This window comes from Phoenix dactylifera, chromosome 2, assembly GCF_051530095.1.
Source record: "Phoenix dactylifera cultivar Ajwa chromosome 2, Ajwa_hap1_PhDact_Kaust_v1.1, whole genome shotgun sequence".
NCBI classification, from domain to species: domain Eukaryota; kingdom Viridiplantae; phylum Streptophyta; class Magnoliopsida; order Arecales; family Arecaceae; genus Phoenix; species Phoenix dactylifera.
This window is the reverse complement of record NC_143191.1, coordinates 28,376,091-28,398,597: the sequence shown is the minus strand read 5'-3', so window position 1 is coordinate 28,398,597 and position 22,507 is coordinate 28,376,091. Positions and strand designations below refer to the sequence as shown.

Genomic DNA, 22,507 nt, shown 5'->3' with positions numbered 1-22,507 from the left:
TTTTGAAGCCCATGTTTGTCTTCTAGATCGTCACTTCTACCTCAACCATTCTCGGCTCATCCTCCTCCATCTATTATTTCTCCTCCTGCTTGACCCCCTGTTGCTCCTCTAGCTCGAGGCCTTTCAGCCTTTTCACCCTCGACACCTCGGTGTTTGACCCTTTGCGGCCAAATTCTTATAAAAATAAAGTCCTCTCAAGCCTAGAGTTGTGGGAAATCTTCACAAAGTAAGAAAGTTAGAAACAATCTTTTGGTCAGAGTTAATAAACCTTCCGGTCATTTTCGCTAGGCCTGATAACAGGCCGAGCTGCTCGGGCTCGGCTCGGGCTCGGCTCGGGCTTGGCTCGTTAGGCAAACGAGCCCGAGCTCAAAATGAGGCCCGTTTAAATCCGAGCCGGAGCAGCTTACGAGCCTAAACGAGCCCGTGACTTAAAGTTTGAAATTCGACGGTCGAGATCATTTGGAAACCAAACCCTGCATCCAATGGGCCAAAGCCCTCCTCCCCAGCTCTCCCTCTCCTAGTCTCCTAATTTTCTAAACGGGCAAACGGTTAAGCCTCCTTGGCTCCTCTCCAACTCCAATACAGACTCTAACCAACCTCCATTCCTCCTCCCGGCGGCCGGTGCGGTGCTTCTCTTCTTTCTCATCGTCCTCCTCCTCGACGTCTCGGTGAGTTCCCTCTTCTTTCCTCACTTCTCCTCATCGCGACGGCCTCCATCGCGACGGAAATCTCTTTGCTCCTCTACCGTCATCTCTTTGCTCCATCATCTCTCTACTTATCTGCTTTTGGTGCGACCTCCATCTCCGTCAGCGACCTCCACTCCAGGATCCTCCACCTCGCTAACCTCCCAATCTGCCGGTTGCCGATTTCAAACTCGCCTGACGTCATCGATCTCGACCATCATCCCCAGCCCTAGCTGGCCCGCCGACGTGGTCAAGGACGAGAATAGCTAGACCGACGTCGACTATTGCAAGCAGAACGAGGTGAGTCCTCGATTAAAAGAATCCCATTAATTGATTTTAGGCAGGAGGAAAAAAGGCAAGATTTTGAGGGGATTTTTAGTGGTTTTTTTTTTTTGAATCTTTTGAGGGTTTTTGGATTGGCGGATGCACGTGTGTGCAGCTGGAGAGGGTGAGTTCTTGGCCTCTTCTCGGATTAATTTAATGCTCTCTTGGAAAGTTGGAATGGATTAGAATACAAAGGATTCTGATGTCATCCACCTTCTTCGCCTTTGTTTGGCATTCACTGCGCCCATCTCTCTCCTCTCTATATCACTTTTCTAGTGAGCTTTCCTCTGTTCTCTTCATTTTTTTTGCTAATTGAGATTTTTTTTATGAGCATAATGTGATTCCTAGTTGGTTTTGGGATCTGAGATTGCCTTGTTTTGAAATTCTAAGGTATTTTGGAATGGGATATTGATTTCCAAGCTTGTCGTCTTTCTTTGGCCGAACATATATTTTCTTTTTTGTCTGTGACCGGGCTTGCTGTCATTGCCTTTTTTTGTCTGTGACCATTTCAACAATTGCTAGCCCACTTGATGGATCAACAGAAACAAGTTAGTCATGTTCATGGTTTCTACATCCTTTAGTTCTGGGTCGTCATTTTATGGTATAGATGGACGTCCATATTACAATGCTGAAGATGGAGCTAGTGGTGTAGATAAAGATCATATGACTTCTTCGCAAAGAAATTTTGGTCCAAGTTCATCCACCTATGAGCAGGAGGTACCTTATTGTTATTCTTCTACTCAAGGTAATGCTTCATTTAGCATTTGTCAGTTGTATTATTGTACTAATATTGGATGCAAAACCTCTGGAATCTTCAATAGTGAGCACTTAAGATGTTGACATTAGTTACAAGCTTTGCTGATTCTTATTTGTCCTTACAGTAACTATTATTTGTTTTGGTCATATAGACTAATCTTTTGTTGATTTTCAGCTTCCATATGATGTATATAGCTATATTTTGATTTCTTAATATTCTTATCTTTTTCTGCAGAGACAGATGCTGTAATTTATGCGAAACTGAATAGCCGAATTTGTTCCCTAGTTTTGATGCATAATCTGATGATTATTTTCCAAAATTATAAGATCAAAGGAAAGATATCATGAATTTAAAAAATCACATGTAATTGCTGGAATTGGGTTTTAAATTTTAAAGATCTTTTTCAATTTCAGGAGTTAGGCCTATTAGCTGGAATATGGTTTGGAACTTCACTTATTTAGCAATGGATCGCGACTGAAAGTCTTGATCTTGATAGAATGATAGGATCGCGGCTGATCTTGTTAGAATCAAGAGGATTCACACTCAGAAATTATTCTATGGAAGAAAAGTGGAGAGGAATTTAGGCACACATGAATAACTTATATTCCACTTATTTTTTTAAAACAACTAGAGTACATGGATATTTATAGGCATCATTAGATGGTCTTTTAACCTTCCTAATTGAAATGGTCATTACACCATTCATAACCCCAAATAAATTTCAAATAACTTCCTCTAAATAAATCTCTTATAACTCCATGTAACTCCCACATGACTAAAAACTCAAAAGACATGTAACTCCCACATGACTAAAAACCCAAAAGATATGTAACTCCTCACCATACTAATATGCAATTACAAAATAAAACCATAAGTTACTAATATTAAAAAACAAGTTTAATAACCAACACCCTCCCTTAAACTTGGTTTTGCAACTCCAAGCAAACTCCTTAACTCGCAAAATGTTTCACTCTTGAGGGGCTTAGTGAAAATATCGACAATTTGATCTTGAGACTTTATGTACTTGAGCTTCACTTTCTTCTTAGCCATATATTCTCTAATGAAATGATACTTTGTATCGATATGCTTGCTTCGCTCATGAAACACCGGATTCTTGGCTAATGCTATTGCTGATTTGTTGTCCACAAAAATCTCCGTTGGTTCTTCTTGTAACATATGAAGCTCCTTCAGCAAATATCTTAGCCAAATAGCTTGACAAACACAACTTGAGATGGCAACATACTTCGCTTCACAAATAGAAAGTGTCATAATAGGTTGCTTTTTTGAAGACCATGTAAAAGCCGCACTTTCCATAAAGAAAACATATCCCATTGTACTTTTTCTTTCATCCACATCTCCGGCCCAATCACTATCACTATATCCAACAAGTGTGAAGTTATCAACAAATGAATAGAATAGGCTATAATTAAGGGTACCTTTGATGTAGCGAAGAATTCTCATGGCCACCTTCAAATGGGATGAAGTAGGAGCTTCCATATACCGACTAACAAGTCTAACCCCAAATAGAATATCCGGCCTTGTGCAAGTTAAATATCTTAAACTTCCAACAAGACTTTTGAAGAATGTAGGATCTACCTTTTCTCCATCTTCATATCTTGATAATTTGACTCCACATTCCACGGGGGTGCTCATCGGGTTGCTATCATCCATCTTGAACTTTTTGAGAACTTCTTTAGCATAACCTTCTTGAGAGATGAACATTCCATCTTCCATTTGCTTCACTTCAATGCCAAGGTAGTAAGCCATAGGGCCAATGTCCGTCATCTCAAACTCTTGAGACATAGCTTGCTTGAATTCTTCAAACATAATAGAATTATTGCTGGTAAAAATCAAGTCATCTACATACAAGCCAACCATCTCCATTATCATTGACCTTTGTGTAAAGGGCATGCTCATAAGGACACTTGGTGAACTTGTTGTCTTGGAAATACTTGTCAATTTTGGTATTCCAAGCTCTTGGTGCTTGCTTCAAGCTATATAAGGCTTTTTTTTAATTTCAAAACTTTGTCTTCTTGCCCTTTCACAATATATCCTAAAGGTTGTTTCACATAAACCTCTTCTTCAAGAAAACCATTCAAAAAAGCGGACTTCACATCCATTTGATGGATTCTCCAATTGTTTTGTGTCGCCAAAGAAATAATTAATCTAATAGTTTCCAAACGAGCAACGGGTGCAAATACCTCATCATAGTCGATCCCAGGCCTTTGGTTGTATCCCTTGACAACAAGTATTGCCTTGTGCCTCTCGACTTCTCCTCTTGAATTCTTCTTTGCCTTGTACACCCATTTGACTCCGATTGCCTTTTGCCCTTCCGGAAGAGTAGTAAGCTCCCAAGTTTCATTCTTCTCTATGGCTTTGATTTCTTCATTCATAGCATCTCTCCACTTCTTGTCTTGAGTTGCTTCTTCAAATCTTAGAGATTCACTACCGGCAAAAAGACAAAAAAGTGTTAAATCACTTAATCTTTCCGTTACCTCATCCGTGGCATCATATATGTCTTGAAGACTCCTTGTGCCTCTTGGTCCTTCACTTGAGCTTGCCTCACTTGATGATGGAGATGATTGCACTTGAGCAGATGATGGAGGTGTTGAAGGTGGAGAAGGGGGCTCCGCCTCTTCAAAGAAAGGAAAAAAGTCATACTCTTCTTTTGGAGAATTCCAATTCCATGAACTTGCTTCATCAAATTCAACATCTCTACTAATGATGATCTTGTGACTTCTTGGATTGTACAACTTGTAGCCCTTGGACCTTGCATCATAACCGATGAAGACCAATTTTTCACTCTTGACATCTAGCTTGGAGCGCTTTTCATCCGGCACATGTGCATAGGCTATGCTTCCAAAAACACGCAAATGATAGACACTTGGTCTTCTTCCACTCCATGCTTCTTGTGGTGTTCGATTTGGCACACTTTTAGTAGGACACCGGTTGGATAAATACACTGCACAATTAACGGCTTCGGTCCAAAAATCTTTAGGCATATTCTTGCTTTTTAACATACTCCGAACCATATTAAGGATAGTTCTATTTTTTCTCTCTGCAACTCCATTTTGTTGCGGGGATCTTGAAACCGTTAAAGGATGGTGAATTCCATTTTCTTCACAAAAATTTTTGAAAGCATTTGATGTGAACTCACCTCCTCTATCGGATCGTATAGCCTTTATATCAAAACCACTTTGTTTCTCAACAAGTGCCTTGAATCTTTTAAATGCTTCAAACACCTCCGATTTTTCTTTAAGAAAATACACCCAAGTCTTCCGGCTAAAGTCATCAATAAATAAGAGAAAGTACTTGTTCTTACCAAAAGATGGTGGATTGAATGGACCACAAACATCTGAATGAACAAGTTGTTGTGGTTCCCTTGCTCTTGTGCTGGCTTCTTTTGGAAAGCTTTTTCTTGATTGCTTGCCAAAGAGACATCCTTCACAAAGTTGATTTGGGTGGTCAATAAAGGGCAACCCATTCACCATATCCTTCTTGGCCAATAATTCTAGCCCATCAAAATTCAAGTGCCCAAGCCTCAAGTGCCAAAGCCATTTTGGATCTTCAATACAAGCTTTCAAGCATTTAGCAACATCGGTTTGAAGGTTGAGCAAAAACATGCGGTTTCTTGTCATTTTAACTTTGGCCACCAAACTTTCCTTTTGATCTCTTATCGAAAGATTAAGATCTTTCATTTGAATATTATAGCCTTTCTCTAAGAGTTGTCCTAAGCTCAAAATATTATTTTTTATGCTTGGGACATAGAAAACATTAGCAATAAATTGATGATCACCATTTTTTAAGCGAATCAAAATTGTACCTTTTCCCTTGATCGATACTTTGGAAGAATCTCCAAAAATCACATTACCGCTTGCAGTTTCATCCAACTCCACAAATTTGCTTTTGTCACCGCACATGTGGTTGCTAGCCACATTGTCAAGATACCATAAATCATGATCTCCATTTTCTTCTCCTTTGCATGCCAACAACAAAATTTGCTCCGTCTCTTCATTTTCAACATAGTTAGCTTCTTCTTCGGTATTTTGAGAAGAACTTCTACACTCCGAAGCAAAATGACCATATTTTTGACAATTATAGCAACGAAATCGAGATTTATCATACCTCCCTCTATTTGATCTCGAATTGTTTTCTCTTCCATATCCTCTTGTTTGATACCATTCTTGCTTCTTTTCTTCTTTGTTGGATGATCCAAGACCACCTCTTCCTCTACCACGTCCATTTCTACGTCCACGACCTCTTTCGCCTTTCCAACTACGATCTTCTTTTTCTTTCAAAGAGACTTTTGTTTATAACATTTGCTCTAAAGTCTCTTGCTTCTGGACAACCTTCTCTTCATGAGCTTGTAGTGACACCATGAGTTGATCGATTGTCATGGAGTCTAGATTTTTAGACTCTTCAATGGCTACAACAATAAAATTGAACTTGGGATCCAGTGAACGAAGGATTTTTTCAATAACCCTTGTATCACTCACATTTTCGCCGTACCACCTTAGTTGATTTACGACGGTCAACACCCTTGAAGAGTAATCTGAGATTGATTCGAATTCTTTCATATGTAAGGCTTCAAATTCACCACGCAAAGATTGAAGACGAATCTTCTTGACTTTGTCAACTTCTTGATAGGAGTTTTGGAGAATCTCCCAAGTTTGCTTCGAAGAAGTTGCATTAGCAACTCGTTGTAGCATGCCATCATCCAAACATTGATGGATGATCATGATGGCCTTCCGATCCTTCTTTCTTGTGGCTTGTAAGGACACTTTTTGAGCTGGAGTCAAGGAATCTTCATCCTCCGATTCCGTGTAGCCTTTGTCAATGATCTCCCACAAATCTTAAGATCTCAAGATTGCCTTCATGCGGATATACCAATTTTCATAGTTATCCTTGTTGAACCGCGGCATAAGAAACGGAAGCATTCCATTTGCCATCACTCTTTCTCACAAGAAAAGTCTTGGCTCTGATACCAGTTTGTTGGAAATCAAGAGGATTCATACTCACAAATTATTCTATGGAAGAAAAGTGGAGTGGATTTTAGGCATACATGAATAACTTGTATTCCACTTATTTTTTTAAAACAACTAGAGTACATGGATATTTATAGGCATCATTAGATGGCCTTTTAACCTTCCTAATTGAATTGGTCATTACACCATTCACAATTCTAAATAAATCTCAAATAACTTCCTCTAAATAAATCCCTTATAACTCCATGTAACTCCCACATGACTAAAAACTCAAAAGACATGTAACTCCCACATGCCTAAAAACCCAAAAGATATGTAACTCCTCACCATATTAATATGCAATTACAAAATAAAACCATAAGTTTCTAATATTAAAAAATAAGTTTAATAACCAACAGATCTTAATGGTCTGGGAGGAAAAGCGAGACCTTGTTGGAGTTGGGTCATTGAGCAGTGTTCATCAGCTATCCATCTTCATCTTTGTTCAGTTTATTATACCTTTTTATATAGGTAAGAGCCAATCCTGTTAACATCAATGGCTGTTTAGAGATGCTTAGCGTAAGCTGATTTCAATGGCAGATCTGTAAACTCTCGTGCCATGGAATGAACAGTGCAGCTTTGTTATGCATATGCCATTGGTTTGATGGCTGTGATCTTATAACATGGCAATTCAGGTTGGTGAATATGCCATTGTATTTGTTCCTATAACATGCCATTGTATACTTTTTTCTTCACAAGCAAATTCAGCAAATTCTTAGTTGTTTGGAAACAGGTTGGTGAATGCTACTTATCCAAGTCTTTGATTTGCCATTTCGAAACATGCAAATTAGTTCCCTTTCTTTTTTGAAAAAAAACCCTGCAAATTATTTCTTACATTTGCTTTTATAATCTTGTTTTGTTTAGTAGCCACAGCACCTAATTGCTTGTTTGCCATGATACAGTTTGACTTGCGTCCAAGGTGACCGTTGGGTGAGAAATACTCCCAAGGGAAAAGCGAAGCTCGTTCCTTGAAAAGAGCCAGGATATACCCATAGTTGACATCGCCATAATTGCTATCGTGCATCATAGGCTGAACTGATGCATCAAATAGTCAATTTTCTCTTTCCAGGCCACAGGATGTTACTGAAATGGAGCCATGGAGGTTATCCGCTCAAACAACATCCAGAACACCTGGCGGTTACCATAGCTTGCTCATGCAGTGCTCTCTTTGTAAATTAAGCAGCAGAGGACAGTGATGAATGTCTAATTCAAAACTTTCTTGTTCTTTTTATTGGCAGCCAATCTGATGAATACCATTTAAGATGTCTTCGCTCAAGATAATGCATCTTTTTAACAACTTGTGTTCATACTTTCCCTTAATTTCATGTGACGCTTGTCTCTGTGGTCTTATGGTAATCCAAGGCGCTGAGCCAAAAAGAATTTATGCTGGCATAATTAAATTTCTCAATCTTGCTCATCCATTTCCTACTTGTTTATTGTTCTACCACTTTATGATTTCTTTTATATACATTCAAATTATTTCTGTGCTATTTCAAGGAAACAAAAAACAGACCACCGGGCTCGTATCGAGCCCGAGTCCGACCTCGAGCCCGAGCCCGGGTTCGGGTTCGTAATTGAAACGAGCTTTACAAGTTCGAGCCTGAGCCCGGGTTCGGGTTCGTAATTGAAACGAGCTTTACAAGCTCAAGTCCGAGCCTTTATTTTGCCAAGCAAGCCCCAAGCTCGAGCCCAGTACAGACCTCGGTACCGAGTTCGAGTCCGAGTTTGAGCTTCTGTAAAACAAGCCGAACCTAAATCTTTCAGGTTTGAATTCGGCTCGAATTGTTAACCTGCCTAATTTTCGCCCTATCGAAGCTATCACGTGCGAAAGGCCTAAGTCGAAGCCCTTCGAGCGAGTGAATGGGCGCTCTGCCAGTATTGACGCCCGTGAATCGTACCAACCGCGGGGCACCTATTAAATCAATGACGTATCCAGCCTACCTTTCCCTTCAAAAAAAAAAAAAAAAATCAATAACGTTTCCCATCAATATCACAGCTCTGTGCATGATTGATGCACGAAAAAAAAAAGGACGCACCTAATCACTCCCAATCCGAGCATGGTTGATGGGACATTAATAATTTACATGCTGCAGCGCAAGGCAGGTGCGTGGTTGTTGAAAATCTTATCATCCTGTTTAAAAATATACAAATCTAGTCGAATGATATAAGACTAAAGAATCCATCTGACAGCCACTGGTAAATTGATTTCCCTTTTTTAAGCAATACCTGTAAATTGACAGTCGCAATTACGAAAAAATTATGCAGCAATAAATAAAAGATATTAGGGGAGCAATCAAGGTTTGGTGGAGGAATCTTCTAGGATCTAATTAAATAGGAACCTAATTTTTACATAGGAGGTGACCTTGTCCTCCTAGTGTTTCTGTAATTATTTAAATAGTTGAAAATTAATTAGTTAATTGTGACTTAAAGCAGGAGCAACAGTGAATAGGAAGGAACCACGCAAAGCGTTCTAAAAAAACTCACAAGCATGAACCAAAAAATCCTATGATAGGCGCACCAAAAGCCACCTGGGCACAGCTTCCTTTTTTTTTTTTTTTTTGGGTAAAAACAGCTTCCTTTTTTTCTCTGCAGACCTTTTACACGGCAAAAATGGAAGCTATCCCCAGGTGACCTTCTTGGGCGCACATTTTAGAAGGTTTTTGTTCTACAAGCAGACCTTCTATTACTAATATCTTTATTCTTTTAACAACCTTAAAAAAAAAAAAAAGACGGTCGGTAATAAAAACTGATCAAGTAATTACTTTTGCAGCAGCCAGTGATTTTTTTTTTTCTTGCGTAAATTATGGGTAGCAAACTCTTGGGGTCAAGCAAACTCCTTTCCATAATTTTCCATGTGCAGCAAATGACAGAGGGTGCCCACCCACGAAGCCTTGACAAGATTTTAAATTATTGGAGTTTCTTAAAGGGGGACCAGAAATTATCCTTGCTTAGACTGTGAGGGCCTTCAGATTTTATTCCCAGCATTTCAGATTTTATTCCCACCATGGCTCTTGGATTTGGTATCCTTCCTCCACTCCTCCTCCTCCTCCTCGTGGCTATATTGAAGAATGCTTCTGCATCGCTCGACCGGAGTAGTTTCCCCGCTGGTTTCATTTTTGGGACGTCCTCCTCGGCTTACCAGGTTAGCCTCGATTTAAAAATTAATGAATCTAAGGGGAAAAAAAATCTAGAAGGATTTGTTTGATGGCGTGCTAGCTTTCATTTTAGTACGAAGGTGGAGCTAGAGACGGTGGCAGGGGGCCGAGCATATGGGATGCCTTCACCCACAAGCACCCGGGTTTCTCTCTTTCTCTCTCGCAAATTACCAAGAAATAAATTTCTAATAGATTGATGAGAAACCAATTTCTTTTTTAGCTGTTTAGGCTAACGCCTAAGTAGTTCAAGGTTCCATGTGCGGATAATTTAACAATATATGCAAAGCGGTAGAAGAAAGATAGCTTCCAGATTCAAAAGCCTGGCTCGACCGCTTGTTTTCTAATTTGGGCATGAATAACTAAACCTGGCTCCACCACCTATGTTCAGCAACCTTTCCAAAGAAAAAATGCAGTGAGTTTTCTTTGAAAGTTATAAAAAGGAAATAAATGACCTAATGGCTTCATACACAATTTTACAGAGAAGATTCTGGACCGAAGCAACGGTGATGTAGCAGTGGATTCCTTTCATCGTTACAAGGTAGCTCCCAGCAGCCTCTTTCCATCTTATCATTTTTCTCTCTAACATTTTCTCCTATTCAGGCTTGGTCTTTAATCATTTTACTTTAAAAGCTTCTGATGACAAAGTTAAACACAGGAAGATGTAGACATTATGAGGGACATCGGCATGGACGCTTACAGGTTTTCCATCTCATGGTCAAGAATCCTACCGAGTAAGTTAAACCCCTTACCCGAATGTATTTGGGAAAAAAATCTCTTACGATTCGTCCAACTTGTGAATAAACATGTTTGATGTCTAATAATTTCCTCTTCCAGCGACAAATACATAGTAAGTGCAATGATAGTGTTAGAACCCGCCCATGCCGCAGAAAATTAAAAAAAATTCAGATGGCAGCGGAAGAGGCATGCGCGGGATCAACTGTTCATCGCATGAACATTGTTCAAAAACCGTTCGTAGTTAGATAAGGATTAAAAATTTTAAACTATTAGGAAGATCAGATCTTCACCTCTGTGCGGGTAGATGATCGCCGCAAACTGATAATCGTGGTTTTGGAGGAAGATTCGCTTAAAGCCGCACACGCGTCCGGCCTCTACGGGTATCCACACGAAGCAAAAACCGATTCTAGTTCCTTTGTCTCTCCGGGGTGCTAGCTCCCTTGCAGAAACAACTTTAAGTGGCTGATCTCTTCCCTTTTGATCAACCCTTGATTGTGCTTGGGAGGAGGAAGAAGAAGGATGAAGATGGATGAAGATCCAATGCTTGCTTGCAGCCTTTTTCCCTTGCTCACGTTGGAACCAAGAGAGGGAAGAAAGGATGCCGCCAAGCCTCTTCTTTTCTTTCACCTTGCGTGCGGCTGAAACAAAAGGAGGTGAGGGGGCTCACGGCTGGAGGAGGAAGAGGGCTTCACATGCTCTAGGGCGCCGGCCCTTGCTCCCTTTTTAAAGCCATCTAGGGCTCCTACAATTTAGGAGCCCTAGACTAACTTCCTAAGAGGGGGCGCCGGCCCCCTCTCTTCATGCCGCACCAAGAAAAGGAGAGGGGCTCATGCCCCTCTTTTTTTGGTTAACCTAATCCTCCTCCAAGGAGGATTAGGTGTCCCTCTCATGGTTTAGTCCTAATCTAATTAGGCTTGAATCAATTAGGTTCAATCAATGCTAGTCCTAATCCAATTAGGACTTGAATGAACCATGACTCAATTGAACCCTTCAATCCTAATCCAATTAGGAGTCATGTTGATCCATTAGATTAATGATTAATTAGGACTTAAGAAACCCTAATCCAATTAGGACTTATTTAATTTTGGTCCTAATCCAATTAGAACTCTAATTTGAATCCGAAGTCCTAATCCAATTAGGACTTCTAGGAATCCTATTCTAAGTAGGAATCCAAATTGAATTCAAAATCCTAATCTAATTAGGATTATAGGAATCCCACTCTAAGTAGAACTCCCAGTCCTAGTCCAAGTAGGATTCCTAGTCCTAATCCAATAAGGACTCTAGAAATCCTTTTTCAAGTAGGATTCGTATTTTAAGTCCAACTAATCAATCCCCAGTGTTCCTTCTTCAACTGATTATCAATCGAATTGATTACTCGTGATTCATAATCACATTTCAACCATCGGATCGGTCAATACTTCTAGTGTGTGTGACCCCATAGGTTCTATTCTGACTGGTAGTGAGATATATTGCGATCTCCATCACAATATCATTGAAAACTCCTTTCAATAGGTTGGAACGATTCCAACTCAACTCATTAGGGTTTATCGATCGTCGAGATATTTCCTGTGAGTCTCACCATCCACCAGTGACACCTAGCAGCATGTAGTGGCTACCCAGCAGAATAGAATGATGAACCTCTAGGTGCAGTTATTATGTTATATAGTCCTACTATCGTGGATCCCTACAGGACGGAGGTCATGGACAACTCGTCAAACCCCATCGTCTGTCGTATGTGAAGATTTATTCGACTTAAGTTCGAGGGTAGAAAACTCTTTCTCCACTGTGCATACTGCCCCGGCCGAGGTCTTACAAACTCAGTCTTATAAATCACACAGGATCTCTCCTTATCTATCAAGGTCAATAGATTCCTTATAGGTGCATACCCTACTTCTACAGTGAACCTACTGTAGCCAATCTACACTGCATGGACCCATATGGCTAGAGACCATGCATGTGTGCAGTCAAACTACAATAACCTTACTGTGAGTAGCCGAAGCACCGCAGGTCAAAGGACTAGTCACATTACTGCAACATCAAGCAAGTCACTGACGAGTGGATAGACATCCAAGTGACTTCTTGTCTTGGTCACGCTCAGTACCCTTGTTCTCTAATAAGCACCTGCACTATTACTTCAGTGTCTCCACACCATGGACTCGAGTCTCGTCCATCCATAGGGAAAGTAATGTGTGCACTGATCTCATCGGATCGATCACCGTCCTCGTGATGATCCATCGATCAGGAGCTTTTTAGAAATTAATCACTAATGATACATGGCTCAAATTCTCAACTCTTGAGAATATGCATCATCATCTTATTAATTCCTTGGACGATTTATAGACACAACAACAATATGAATGAAAAAGATGCCTTTCATTTATTCAACAATAATAAAGTCAAGTACAAATTATGTTCTAGAATTAATAATGTGTCAGCCAAAATTGGCTTCTAGGGCATACATCTAACAATCTCCCACTTGTACTAAAGTTAATTAGTCATATATCTTAGTCCCATCTTCTTAAGGTGGGCTTCAGTCTTTTGTTGACTTAGCTGCTTGGTGAACGGGTCAGCCACATTGTCCGCGGAGTCTACTCTCTGCACCTCGATATACTTCTTCTCAACATAGTCGCGTATGAGGTGGAAGCGTCGCTCTATATGCTTGGACTTATGATGAGATCTTGGTTCCTTAGCAAGAGCTATGGTGCCATTATTATCGCAGTAGAGTGTTATGGCATCTGATGTCATCACATCCAATTCTGCAATGAATTTATTATATCAGAAGCCTTCCTTAGCAGCTTCAGATGCGGCGATGTATTCAGCTTCCATAGTAGAGTCAGTAATGATCGGTTGTTTAGAACTCTTCCAATTCACCGTACCACCATTGCACAAGAACACATATCCAGATGTTGACTTCCTATCATCGACATCAGTCATTAAGTCTGAATCTGTGTACCCTTCTATCTTCAACTCTGATGATCCTCCAAAAACCAAGAATAAATCTTTAGTTCTTCTCAAGTACTTAAGAATATTCTTCATGGCTGTCCAGTGTTCTTCACCTGGATTCGACTGATATCTGCTTGTGACACTCACAGCAAGGGCTATATCAGGTCGTGTACATAGCATGGCATACATGAGGCTCCCTATTGCCGATGCATAGGGGATCTTGCTCATGCGTTGAACTCTTCAGATGTGTTGGGGCACATCTTCTTGGAGAGATGAATTCCATGTCTTAGGGGTAAGAGACCCCTTTTAGAGTTTTCCATGCTGAACCTTTTCAGCACTTCCTCTATGTACATCTTCTGTGATAGGCCAAGCATCCTTTTGGATCTATCTCTATAGACCTTTATTCCCAAAATATAGGATGCTTCTCCAAGGTCTTTCATGGAGAATTCTTTTGACAACTAGACCTTGACCGAGGTTAGCATGGGAATATCATTCCCTATCAGGAGGATGTCATCCACGTACAGTACGAGAAACACGACAGCACTCCCACTAACCTTTTTGTAAATACACGATTCCTCTTCGTTTTTGATGAAATCAAACGTTTTGATTGCGTCATCGAAACGAGTGTTCCAACTTCGAGATGCTTGCTTTAGTCCATAGATGGACCTTTGCAGCTTGCAGACCTTGTGATCTCCATCACTGGAAGTGAAACCCAAAGGCTGTTCCATATAGATATCTTCATCAAGATATCCATTCAGGAAAGCAGTTTTCACATCCATCTGCCAGATTTCATAATCATGAAATGCTGCAATGGCAAGTAATGTTCGGATGGATTTTAGCATGGCTACAGGTGAAAAGGTCTCCTGATAGTCAATGCCTTCGCGTTGACTATACCCTTTCGCCACTAGCCTTGCTTTATAGGTCTCTATCTTTCCATCCGAACCTATCTTTCTTTTGTAGATCCATTTGCATCCAATAGGTACAATACCTTCTGGTGGATCTACTAAGGTCCAGACTTGGTTGGAATGCATTGAGTCTAACTCTGATTTCATAGCTTCCAACCATTTCTTGGAATCGATATCAGATATCGCCTCGTCGTAGGTTTTGAGATCCTGTATGTGATCCCTATCTCCCACTAGGAACATTTTCTTGGTATCCTCTTCTAGTATACCTAAGTATCTATCGGGAGGATGGGAGACCCTACTAGATCTGCGAGGTGGTTGAGGGACATCGTGTACTGGCTCTGTATGAATGGGTTCCATAGGATCCATGACTCGTTGCTTTTCAGAGACTTTCTCTTCAAGCTCAATTTTCCTCCTACTGCCTCTATCAAGGATAAACTGGTTTTCCAAGAAGATGACATGACGGCTCACAAAGACATTGTGATCCTCTGAGACGTAAAAATTGTATCCTAATGACTCTTTAGGATATCCTATAAAACGAGCACTTATGGTCCTAGCCTCTAGCTCGTCCGCCTGTAGTCTTTTGACGTGGGCTGGACATCCTCAAATCTTGAGATGACCAAGACTTGGTTTCTTACCATGCCATATCTTATACGGTGTGGTAGAAACGGATTTAGAGGAAACTCTATTCAGTAGATATATTGCGGTAAGTAAGGCATCTCCCCAAAGAAATATAGGTAAATCAGTGAAGCTCATCATGAACCAGACCATATCCAATAGAGTCCGATTTCTCCTCTCTGACACCCCGTTGAGTTGAGATGTACCCGGAGGAGTCCATTGTGAGACTATGCCATTATCCTTGAGATAGTTCCGGAATTCTCCACTAAGATATTCTCCTCCTCGATCTGATCGAAGAGCCTTAAGAAATTTTCCAGTTTGTCTTTCTACTTCATTTCTGAACTCTTTGAACTTTTTAAAAGATTCAGATTTGTGTCTCATAAGATACACATACCCATACCGTGAATAATCATCGGTAAAGGTAATGAAGTATGAATAACGTCCCCTGGCTTGCACATCGAATGGGCCACACACGTCTGTGTGTATCAGGGTAAGTATTTCAGTGGTCCTCTCCCCATGTCCTACAAAGGGCAATCTAGCTATTTTTTTCTTGAAGACAGGACTCGCAAACTGGATATGACTCGGAAGTCAATGAGCCGAGAAGCCCATCTTTATCCATTTTGTTCATTTTGTTCTCTCCAATATGGCCAAGCCTGAGGTGCCACAAATATTTTTGGTTTATCTTATCTCTGGATCTTTTGGATCCTTTGGCATTCACTTCTTGCTCAGACACATTTATAGATACATCCATATGTAAATGATAGAGACTGTTAATCATAAAACCACGTGCGACTATTTTATTTCTGAAATAAATAGAACAGCAGTCTTTGTCAAATGTAAAAACATGACCTTCCTGTGCTAGACATGAAACAGAAATCAAATTTCTGCTAGCAGCAGGTACATAATAGCAGTCTCTAAGTAATAAACTAAAACCAGACGGTAGTCGCAGATGGTAGGTGCCTACAGCCATAGCAGCAACTTTTGCCCCGTTGCCAACCCGAAGGGTTACCGTATTTTCCGTCAGCCTTCTATTTTCCTTTAGACCCTGCATGGTAGTGAACAAATGAGCACTAGAACCAGAATCTATAACCCAACTAGAAGTAGAAGAAATCGTTATATTAGTTTCAATTATGAGCAAGTCTATACCTTCTGAAGGTGTGTCACCTTTCTTGTTCTTCAGGCTCTCGAGGTATGAAGGACAGTTCCTCTTTTAGTAGCTGTCGACATTGCAGCGGAAACATTTTCCTTTGTCATTAGCCTTTTTCTTTTGAACTTCCTTCTTTGGCTTCTTGTCTTTCTTCTGCTTCTTAGCAGGCTTCTTTTTCTTCCAAGTAGACTTTCTCTTGAAACCAGAAGTCAACTCAGCAGCAAGGACATTGCCCCTTGAACCTTTCAAGGCTCCCTCAGCAGTTACCAACATATTTATCAGTTCAGTCTTAGTGCATTCAATCTTATTCATGTGGTAGTTTACTATAAACTGACTACATGAATCAGGAAGGGATTGAAGGATCAGATCTACTTGCAATTTCTTGTGCATGTTCATACCGAGCTTCTCAAGCTCCTCTAGGTCCTTGATTATAGTCAGACCGTGATCATGGACGGACTGCCCCTCGCGCATCTTTGCTTTGAAGAGCCTCTTGGACACTTCAAAATGAGCTGTGCGACTCTGCTCACCATACAACTCTTGCAGGTGTGCCAGTATGTCCCTAGCAGTCTTCATATTTTTCATGCTAGCATTGTAGTTCATTGGACATGGATGCCATGATATAGCACTTGACCCTAATGTCATCGTCTGTCCACTTCTCATGCGTCGCACGCTGATCAGCGGTCGGACGTACTGGTAATGCAGGGATGTCATTGTCGAGCACATAGCCTATTTTCTCGAAACTCAGAACAATTTTGAGATTTCTAAGCCAGTCTCTGTAATTGGTACCGGTCAATCGGTTGGTCTCAAGAATACGGATAAAAGGGTTTGAGGCTGACATTATGATCTGCAGAGAGTAAAGATTCTAGTTAGACTTTTGTAATTGATCTTAATCCGTTCTACATCCAAAAAAATTATTATTCAAATGATTTGGTGGGACTGGTGGCATCCCTTTTCTCTAAAGAAAAGAAACTCCTTTGATTATTTTCCCTCAAATAAACTCCTTTATTCATGGCTAATATTATCGTCTAACGGCAGATGGCAGCCTAAGTGGAGGAATCGACAAAGAAGGTATCAGGTACTACAGCAAGCTTATCAATGAGCTCATATCCAATGGTATTGGTTCGACCATCTCCATTTCTTTCCCTTGATTATTAGGCCATTTCGTTGTCAACCTTATTATTCTACAGTTGAAAATATGGGCAGGTGTGCAACCATTCGTGACCCTCCTCCATTTTGACCCTCCCCAAGCCTTGGAAGAGAAATATGGAGGTTTCTTGAGCCATCATATCGTGTGAGTTGTTAATTATAAGCCTCACTCCTACTGTTCATAGACAGGGCTAGCTGCTACTGTGCTGCTTTTGCTGTCCAAATCTTGCATCTTTTTTGACTGGGTCTCATGCTGCACTATTCAACTTTAGGATTTGCTCTGCCCAAGCTTAGCTCGAGACAGTGGAAGAAAGACCTCTAAAGATTTTATAGTATGGTACCATATTTTGCCGTGATATAGTCATTAAAACAAATCGAATTCAGAGAGATAAAATTTAGGCCCTTCCATTCTTGATAGCAAAACCAAGAGAGCATTGCAAAAAACTTAGAAGCTATGCACTAGTATCTTGAGATGTGCTACGAAGTGTCACCTACTAATGTGTCCTACCTATTTGCTTCAAGGAAATTGAACACATACACACGTCCTTTGCTTGACTACTATTTGATGGTTATTCCTTACAAAGTTCGTTACTTTACTTTAGTCCTTTACCAAATACCATATTAATTTGTGCTGGTTCTAGTCTGGACCATTCAAAAATTTGGATTTCTCATTCGAAGCCCAGCTCTTTGTATCCTTTTTATGTAAAATGAATCCTGACCCGGCTAAACTTCCTTTCAAGCTGAATGTAAAAATTGGGATCCGACAATTTATCTGGGCCGTTGATGGCCTTAAACTCTACGTGTTTCTTTGTTTCTGGCTCTGATACTACAGTACAGAAAACATAAAGGGTCTATTTCTGAAACGACCCATTTCATTTCATTTCATTTTTTGATATTTGGGCCATTTTTTAAAATTTAATTTGGAAGAATAACTTCATTTTGATAATAATGAATGTTTTTAACTCTATTCCTGCAAATACTCTGCATCTATTTTAATGCAAAAATATATGAACCCAATAATTAATATACACGTTCAGCCTATAAAAAGTATGTGACAGCAAATCGTCCTATAAGATATTTACATGCACTTCTGTTAGACACAAATATAGCAACTAAAAATTTATTTTAAATATTATTTTTTTGAAAATTAGAGGATTTTATTTTTATTTAGCTAGAATTGTATTAGGATTCTAGTTCTTTCGTTTTATGTGGACTCCTATTAGGATTTTGAGTCCGTATAAATCCATTGCTATGTACTTAAAAGTACAAATTTGCATTACTAAGATTCGAGAATATTAAGTTGCATTCTCCTCCTTTTTTTTCTTTCTTTATTCTTCTTCTTGTTTTCTCCTTCTTCTCCCTCTATCCTTTGATAGTTTGGTATCGGAGCACCTTATGTTTTCTGCCTCTTAAGCCTGTCCTGAGTCAGTATGTGCAGAAAATATAAGCATCTGACTCTACTTAAAAATACAATCAATCGTATCTGCTTATGGAAAAAGACAAAAGCCTTCAAAAATTTTGAAATTGCATAAGTTAGCAAGCTATGATAATTTGCTCCCCAAAGACAATTGCGCTGAACTTGAGGTCACATATTGTCATTTCATAAGGATAATTTTGAAATTCCATAAGCTAGCAAGCTTTGATAATTTTTTATTTTTTCCCCTCAAAAATAAAGAATTTGGGCGCAAAAACTAATTCGAAAAATAAAATGTATATTCTTACACCAATGTTTGGCAGCCCGGTGCTGGGCCATATTTCTATGCTTCAAAGAGATATCTTGACCCTTCTTTTTTCCCTTTTGTTTTTTGTCTTTAATTGTGACAATTATGCAGGCGGGACTTCAAGATCTATGCTGAGATTTGCTTCAGGGAATTTGGCAATCAGGTGAAGAATTGGATCACAGTCAATGAACCATTGACATTTTGCGCCAAAGGGTACGGGGACGGCACGAAAGCACCGGGCCGGTGTTCCCCATGGAAGGAGGGAAAGTGTGATATTGGGGATTCGGGAATGGAGCCATACATGGCCGGCCATCACATGCTACTAGCTCATGCCGCTGCCGTACGGCTATACAAAGACGAGTATCAGGTGCCAACTCGGAGCCCATGATCGCCACTTCGATTTTGATATTATTTTTATAACTCAACACAATGCAATATACTGGGTTATATATTCTCAAAAACAAACAAACAAAAAGAAAAGGCCAATATTAATATCCTAATGGCCTTAGCACTAAGATTTCCAGTTTGTGAGTTGGGTCTCGTCTCCAAGTGATACCTGAAGTTATAGGTTAAAGTCTTGGATCATCCGACCGTACTTTGGCCTAGGTAATTATAGTACAGGTGGATCGATCTTCCTCGCTTTTCTCTCAAATAAATATTAAAATTTTTTGGTTCAACGAAGATTAAGATTTTTATTTTTTGCAAGATTTTCTTTAGGATGCTCAATATGGCTTCATAATTATTATGCAGCTTTCTGATTAAGATTTTCATCACGTTAAAGATAATGATATGGTATTTTCAAATTCTTGATCTTCATTACTATTATTTCTTTTTTTGAGAAAAATGTGTGTTGTAACCCATTTCAAGTTATCATAAGATTATATAATACGGTAAGATATAATACGATGGCCAATATTTTCGAACTCTTCTTTCAGTTTACCGAATGTGCTTTTCTAAAGTAATTGTCAAAATGAACTTTATTATATAATATACTAGCTGAGATCTTGGATTATCTTGATTTTGATCCGGACAATGCTTAAGGGTCGCGTAGCAGTACTCTTTAGATATCAGTCACTAGCTAAGATGAGTAGTATCTCAGATTTGAGATTTCAACAAACTTGCTTCTGATAATAATAAGATAAAGCGCAATTACATGTATTGCCCTGACGCAGGCTACGCAAAATGGAAAAATAGGTATATCATTGAACTCCCGCTGGTTTGTCCCTCTCTCTGATTCGGAGTCCGACAAGGATGCAGCCAACAGGGCCTTAGATTTCATGCTTGGATGGTGAGTCACTGACAAATCCTACACAAGTAATCTGCTTAAGAGCGCATGTGAATCGTTACGGCTTTACCGCTAGATATATTTTCTGAAACTCCTATAGGTTCATGGACCCCTTGACTCGAGGAGATTATCCATTGAGTATGAGGACATTGGTTGGAAACCGTTTGCCCAAATTTACCAAACAGCAGTCAAGAATGCTTAATGGATCATTTGATTTTATTGGAGTTAACTACTACACAGCACGATATGTTTCTGAACTTCCTGTGTCCGAGAATGTTAGCGCAAGCTATGATACCGATATGCAGGCTCAAGCGACAGGTAAACAAATATAAACTTCCCTGTCATTTTTTCAGTCAATCAACAAGCTATTGCATTATGTCTCTGATTAAAGATCTTCGTAACCGGGTGATTCGTTTGCGATAGAGATGCGTAATGGAATTCAAATAGGTCCTAAGGTAAGAATCCTTCTTTTAGAACTTCCCCATATATCATAACTATTTATGTGCTCATTATCTGTATGTTTTTGCATGCATGTTCGCAGTATGCATACAGCTCCATGCATATAATACATATAATGAATGACCTGAGTTGCGTTGACATAACTTGTTACGGAGGCCTGATTGCATGCCTTTTATCATTTCAAAAAGATCTGCATATGGGGTTGCCAAGTCGTGTGCATGTGCATAATACGATGACCACTTGGGTTTACATAGTGATTTAAGATAGAAGATGCATCACAGGCTGCTTCGGACTGGCTGTACATCTACCCCCGAGGAATAGGAGATCTCTTACTCCATTTAAAGACCAAATACGACAACCCAATTATCTACATCACGGAGAATGGTAAGATGGTTCAGGTTCAGCTAATTTCAACATTTTGCGCGCAGAAATGCAAGATTTATCACTGATCTACGTACAGATGTAGCATCTTGGTAGATCGGAACTGTCTCGCATTGAACCCGGTTTCCATATTTTGTAGGTGTAGATGAGTTCAACAACAAGAGCGTATCGCTTGGAGAAGCCTTGAAGGATGACACCAGAATAAACTTCCATAGCAAGCATCTTTTAAATGTTCTGAGAGCCATCAGGTCTGTCAATCCATGCATACCTGCAATGTTATCGTAGGGAATCTCAAAATACCTGGCCTACATAAATAATTGGGATGATATATGAGTGGGCATGGCTATGGCTGTGGCCTTGAGCCACGGCTCTAACTCAATCTATTCTTCACTTGTATGATTTCTTTTCTCGACAGGAAAGGAGCAAATGTGAGAGGATACTTTGCTTGGTCATTGTTAGATAACTTTGAATGGGAGGATGGCTACACGGTTAGGTTTGGCATTGTTTTCGTGGATTTTGAAAATGGTCTTAAGAGATACCCCAAAAGCTCTGCTCAATGGTTCAGCAAAATCCTCAAAGGAAAGATCCATCAGAGTGCAAAAATACATTCGCTTGTGATGTAGTTGGTAATGCTTTGTCATGGGAAATTATTATAATATAAAACATCGTAGTAATAGATGCTTATTATATAGTAGGCCTTTGCTTATTTTAACAGATAGAAGCATAGGCTTCATATAATGGAAGCTGAACGAGCTGCCTCTTTAGGCTTGTATTATCTATTTCTTGCGACACCAACATATGTTTAAGATCACCGTACAACTCATTATGGTTCTCTTCTTGTTGTATGCAAGAGGAACTACTGATTTTTTTTTTTTTTTTGTGTGTGTGTAAATGGGAAGAAGTAATAAGATGCCACTGTATAATTTATGTTCTTTTTAACCTTTTGCCATGAGAAAAATTGATCTTTCACTAATGGCGAAACAACGAGTTTCATAGGCTTGGATGGTAGTTCCCATATCATTCATTTACTCAAGCAGTCAAAGCCAAACCACATAAAACATAAATCTTTTTACCAATTGATTGGCTCATTAATTGCTGCCATATTTTTTTCCCCTAAAGCTCGCGATGGCAGGTTATTAGCTGTGCAGCTTGGGCGTACTTGCAGCACTTTCACATTTACCAGACAAGAATCTTAAATTATTTGTAGTTTTTTTTTTTTTGTTTGAC

General features: G+C 39.7%; 1 protein-coding gene and 1 long non-coding RNA gene across 4 annotated transcripts; both read left to right on the top strand.

The window, feature by feature from the left end:
- The first annotated feature begins 491 nt into the window (after positions 1–491).
- On the top strand, positions 492–8,095 carry LOC103697185 (uncharacterized). 2 transcript variants are annotated; one of them, XR_015975246.2, is made up of 4 exons: positions 492–668; positions 811–983; positions 1,090–1,724; positions 7,691–8,095. It is a non-coding gene; the product is annotated as an uncharacterized LOC103697185 (long non-coding RNA). The 2 variants fall into 2 exon arrangements; XR_005507027.3 differs by having other exon boundaries at positions 1,090–1,752.
- A 1,153-nt stretch (positions 8,096–9,248) lies between these two features.
- On the top strand, positions 9,249–22,219 carry LOC103698062 (beta-glucosidase 12-like). 2 transcript variants are annotated; one of them, XM_039116149.2, is made up of 14 exons: positions 9,249–9,444; positions 9,649–9,930; positions 10,017–10,086; positions 10,423–10,481; positions 10,599–10,674; positions 17,324–17,401; positions 17,492–17,579; positions 19,267–19,522; positions 20,328–20,443; positions 20,541–20,758; positions 20,864–20,895; positions 21,181–21,283; positions 21,420–21,528; positions 21,696–22,219. In XM_039116149.2, the coding sequence occupies exons 2-14, from the start codon at positions 9,793–9,795 to the stop codon at positions 21,901–21,903; spliced, it is 1,551 nt and encodes a 516-aa protein (XP_038972077.2). In that variant the 5' UTR covers positions 9,249–9,444; positions 9,649–9,792; the 3' UTR covers positions 21,904–22,219. The 2 variants fall into 2 exon arrangements, with proteins under 2 accessions (XP_038972077.2, XP_038972078.2); XM_039116150.3 differs by lacking the exons at positions 9,249–9,444; positions 10,017–10,086 and having other exon boundaries at positions 9,618–9,930.
- The last annotated feature ends 288 nt before the right edge of the window (positions 22,220–22,507 follow it).

Bases quoted from the DNA above. Each gene is read 5' to 3' on its own strand.
- LOC103698062 (XM_039116149.2), top strand. From the start codon at position 9,793: ATGGCTCTTGGATTTGGTATCCTTCCTCCACTCCTCCTCCTCCTCCTC. The intron at 20,759-20,863 runs GTAAACAAATAT...CGTTTGCGATAG, and splicing joins TATGCAGGCTCAAGCGACAG to AGATGCGTAATGGAATTCAA. The intron at 21,284-21,419 runs GTAAGATGGTTC...CATATTTTGTAG, and splicing joins TATCTACATCACGGAGAATG to GTGTAGATGAGTTCAACAAC.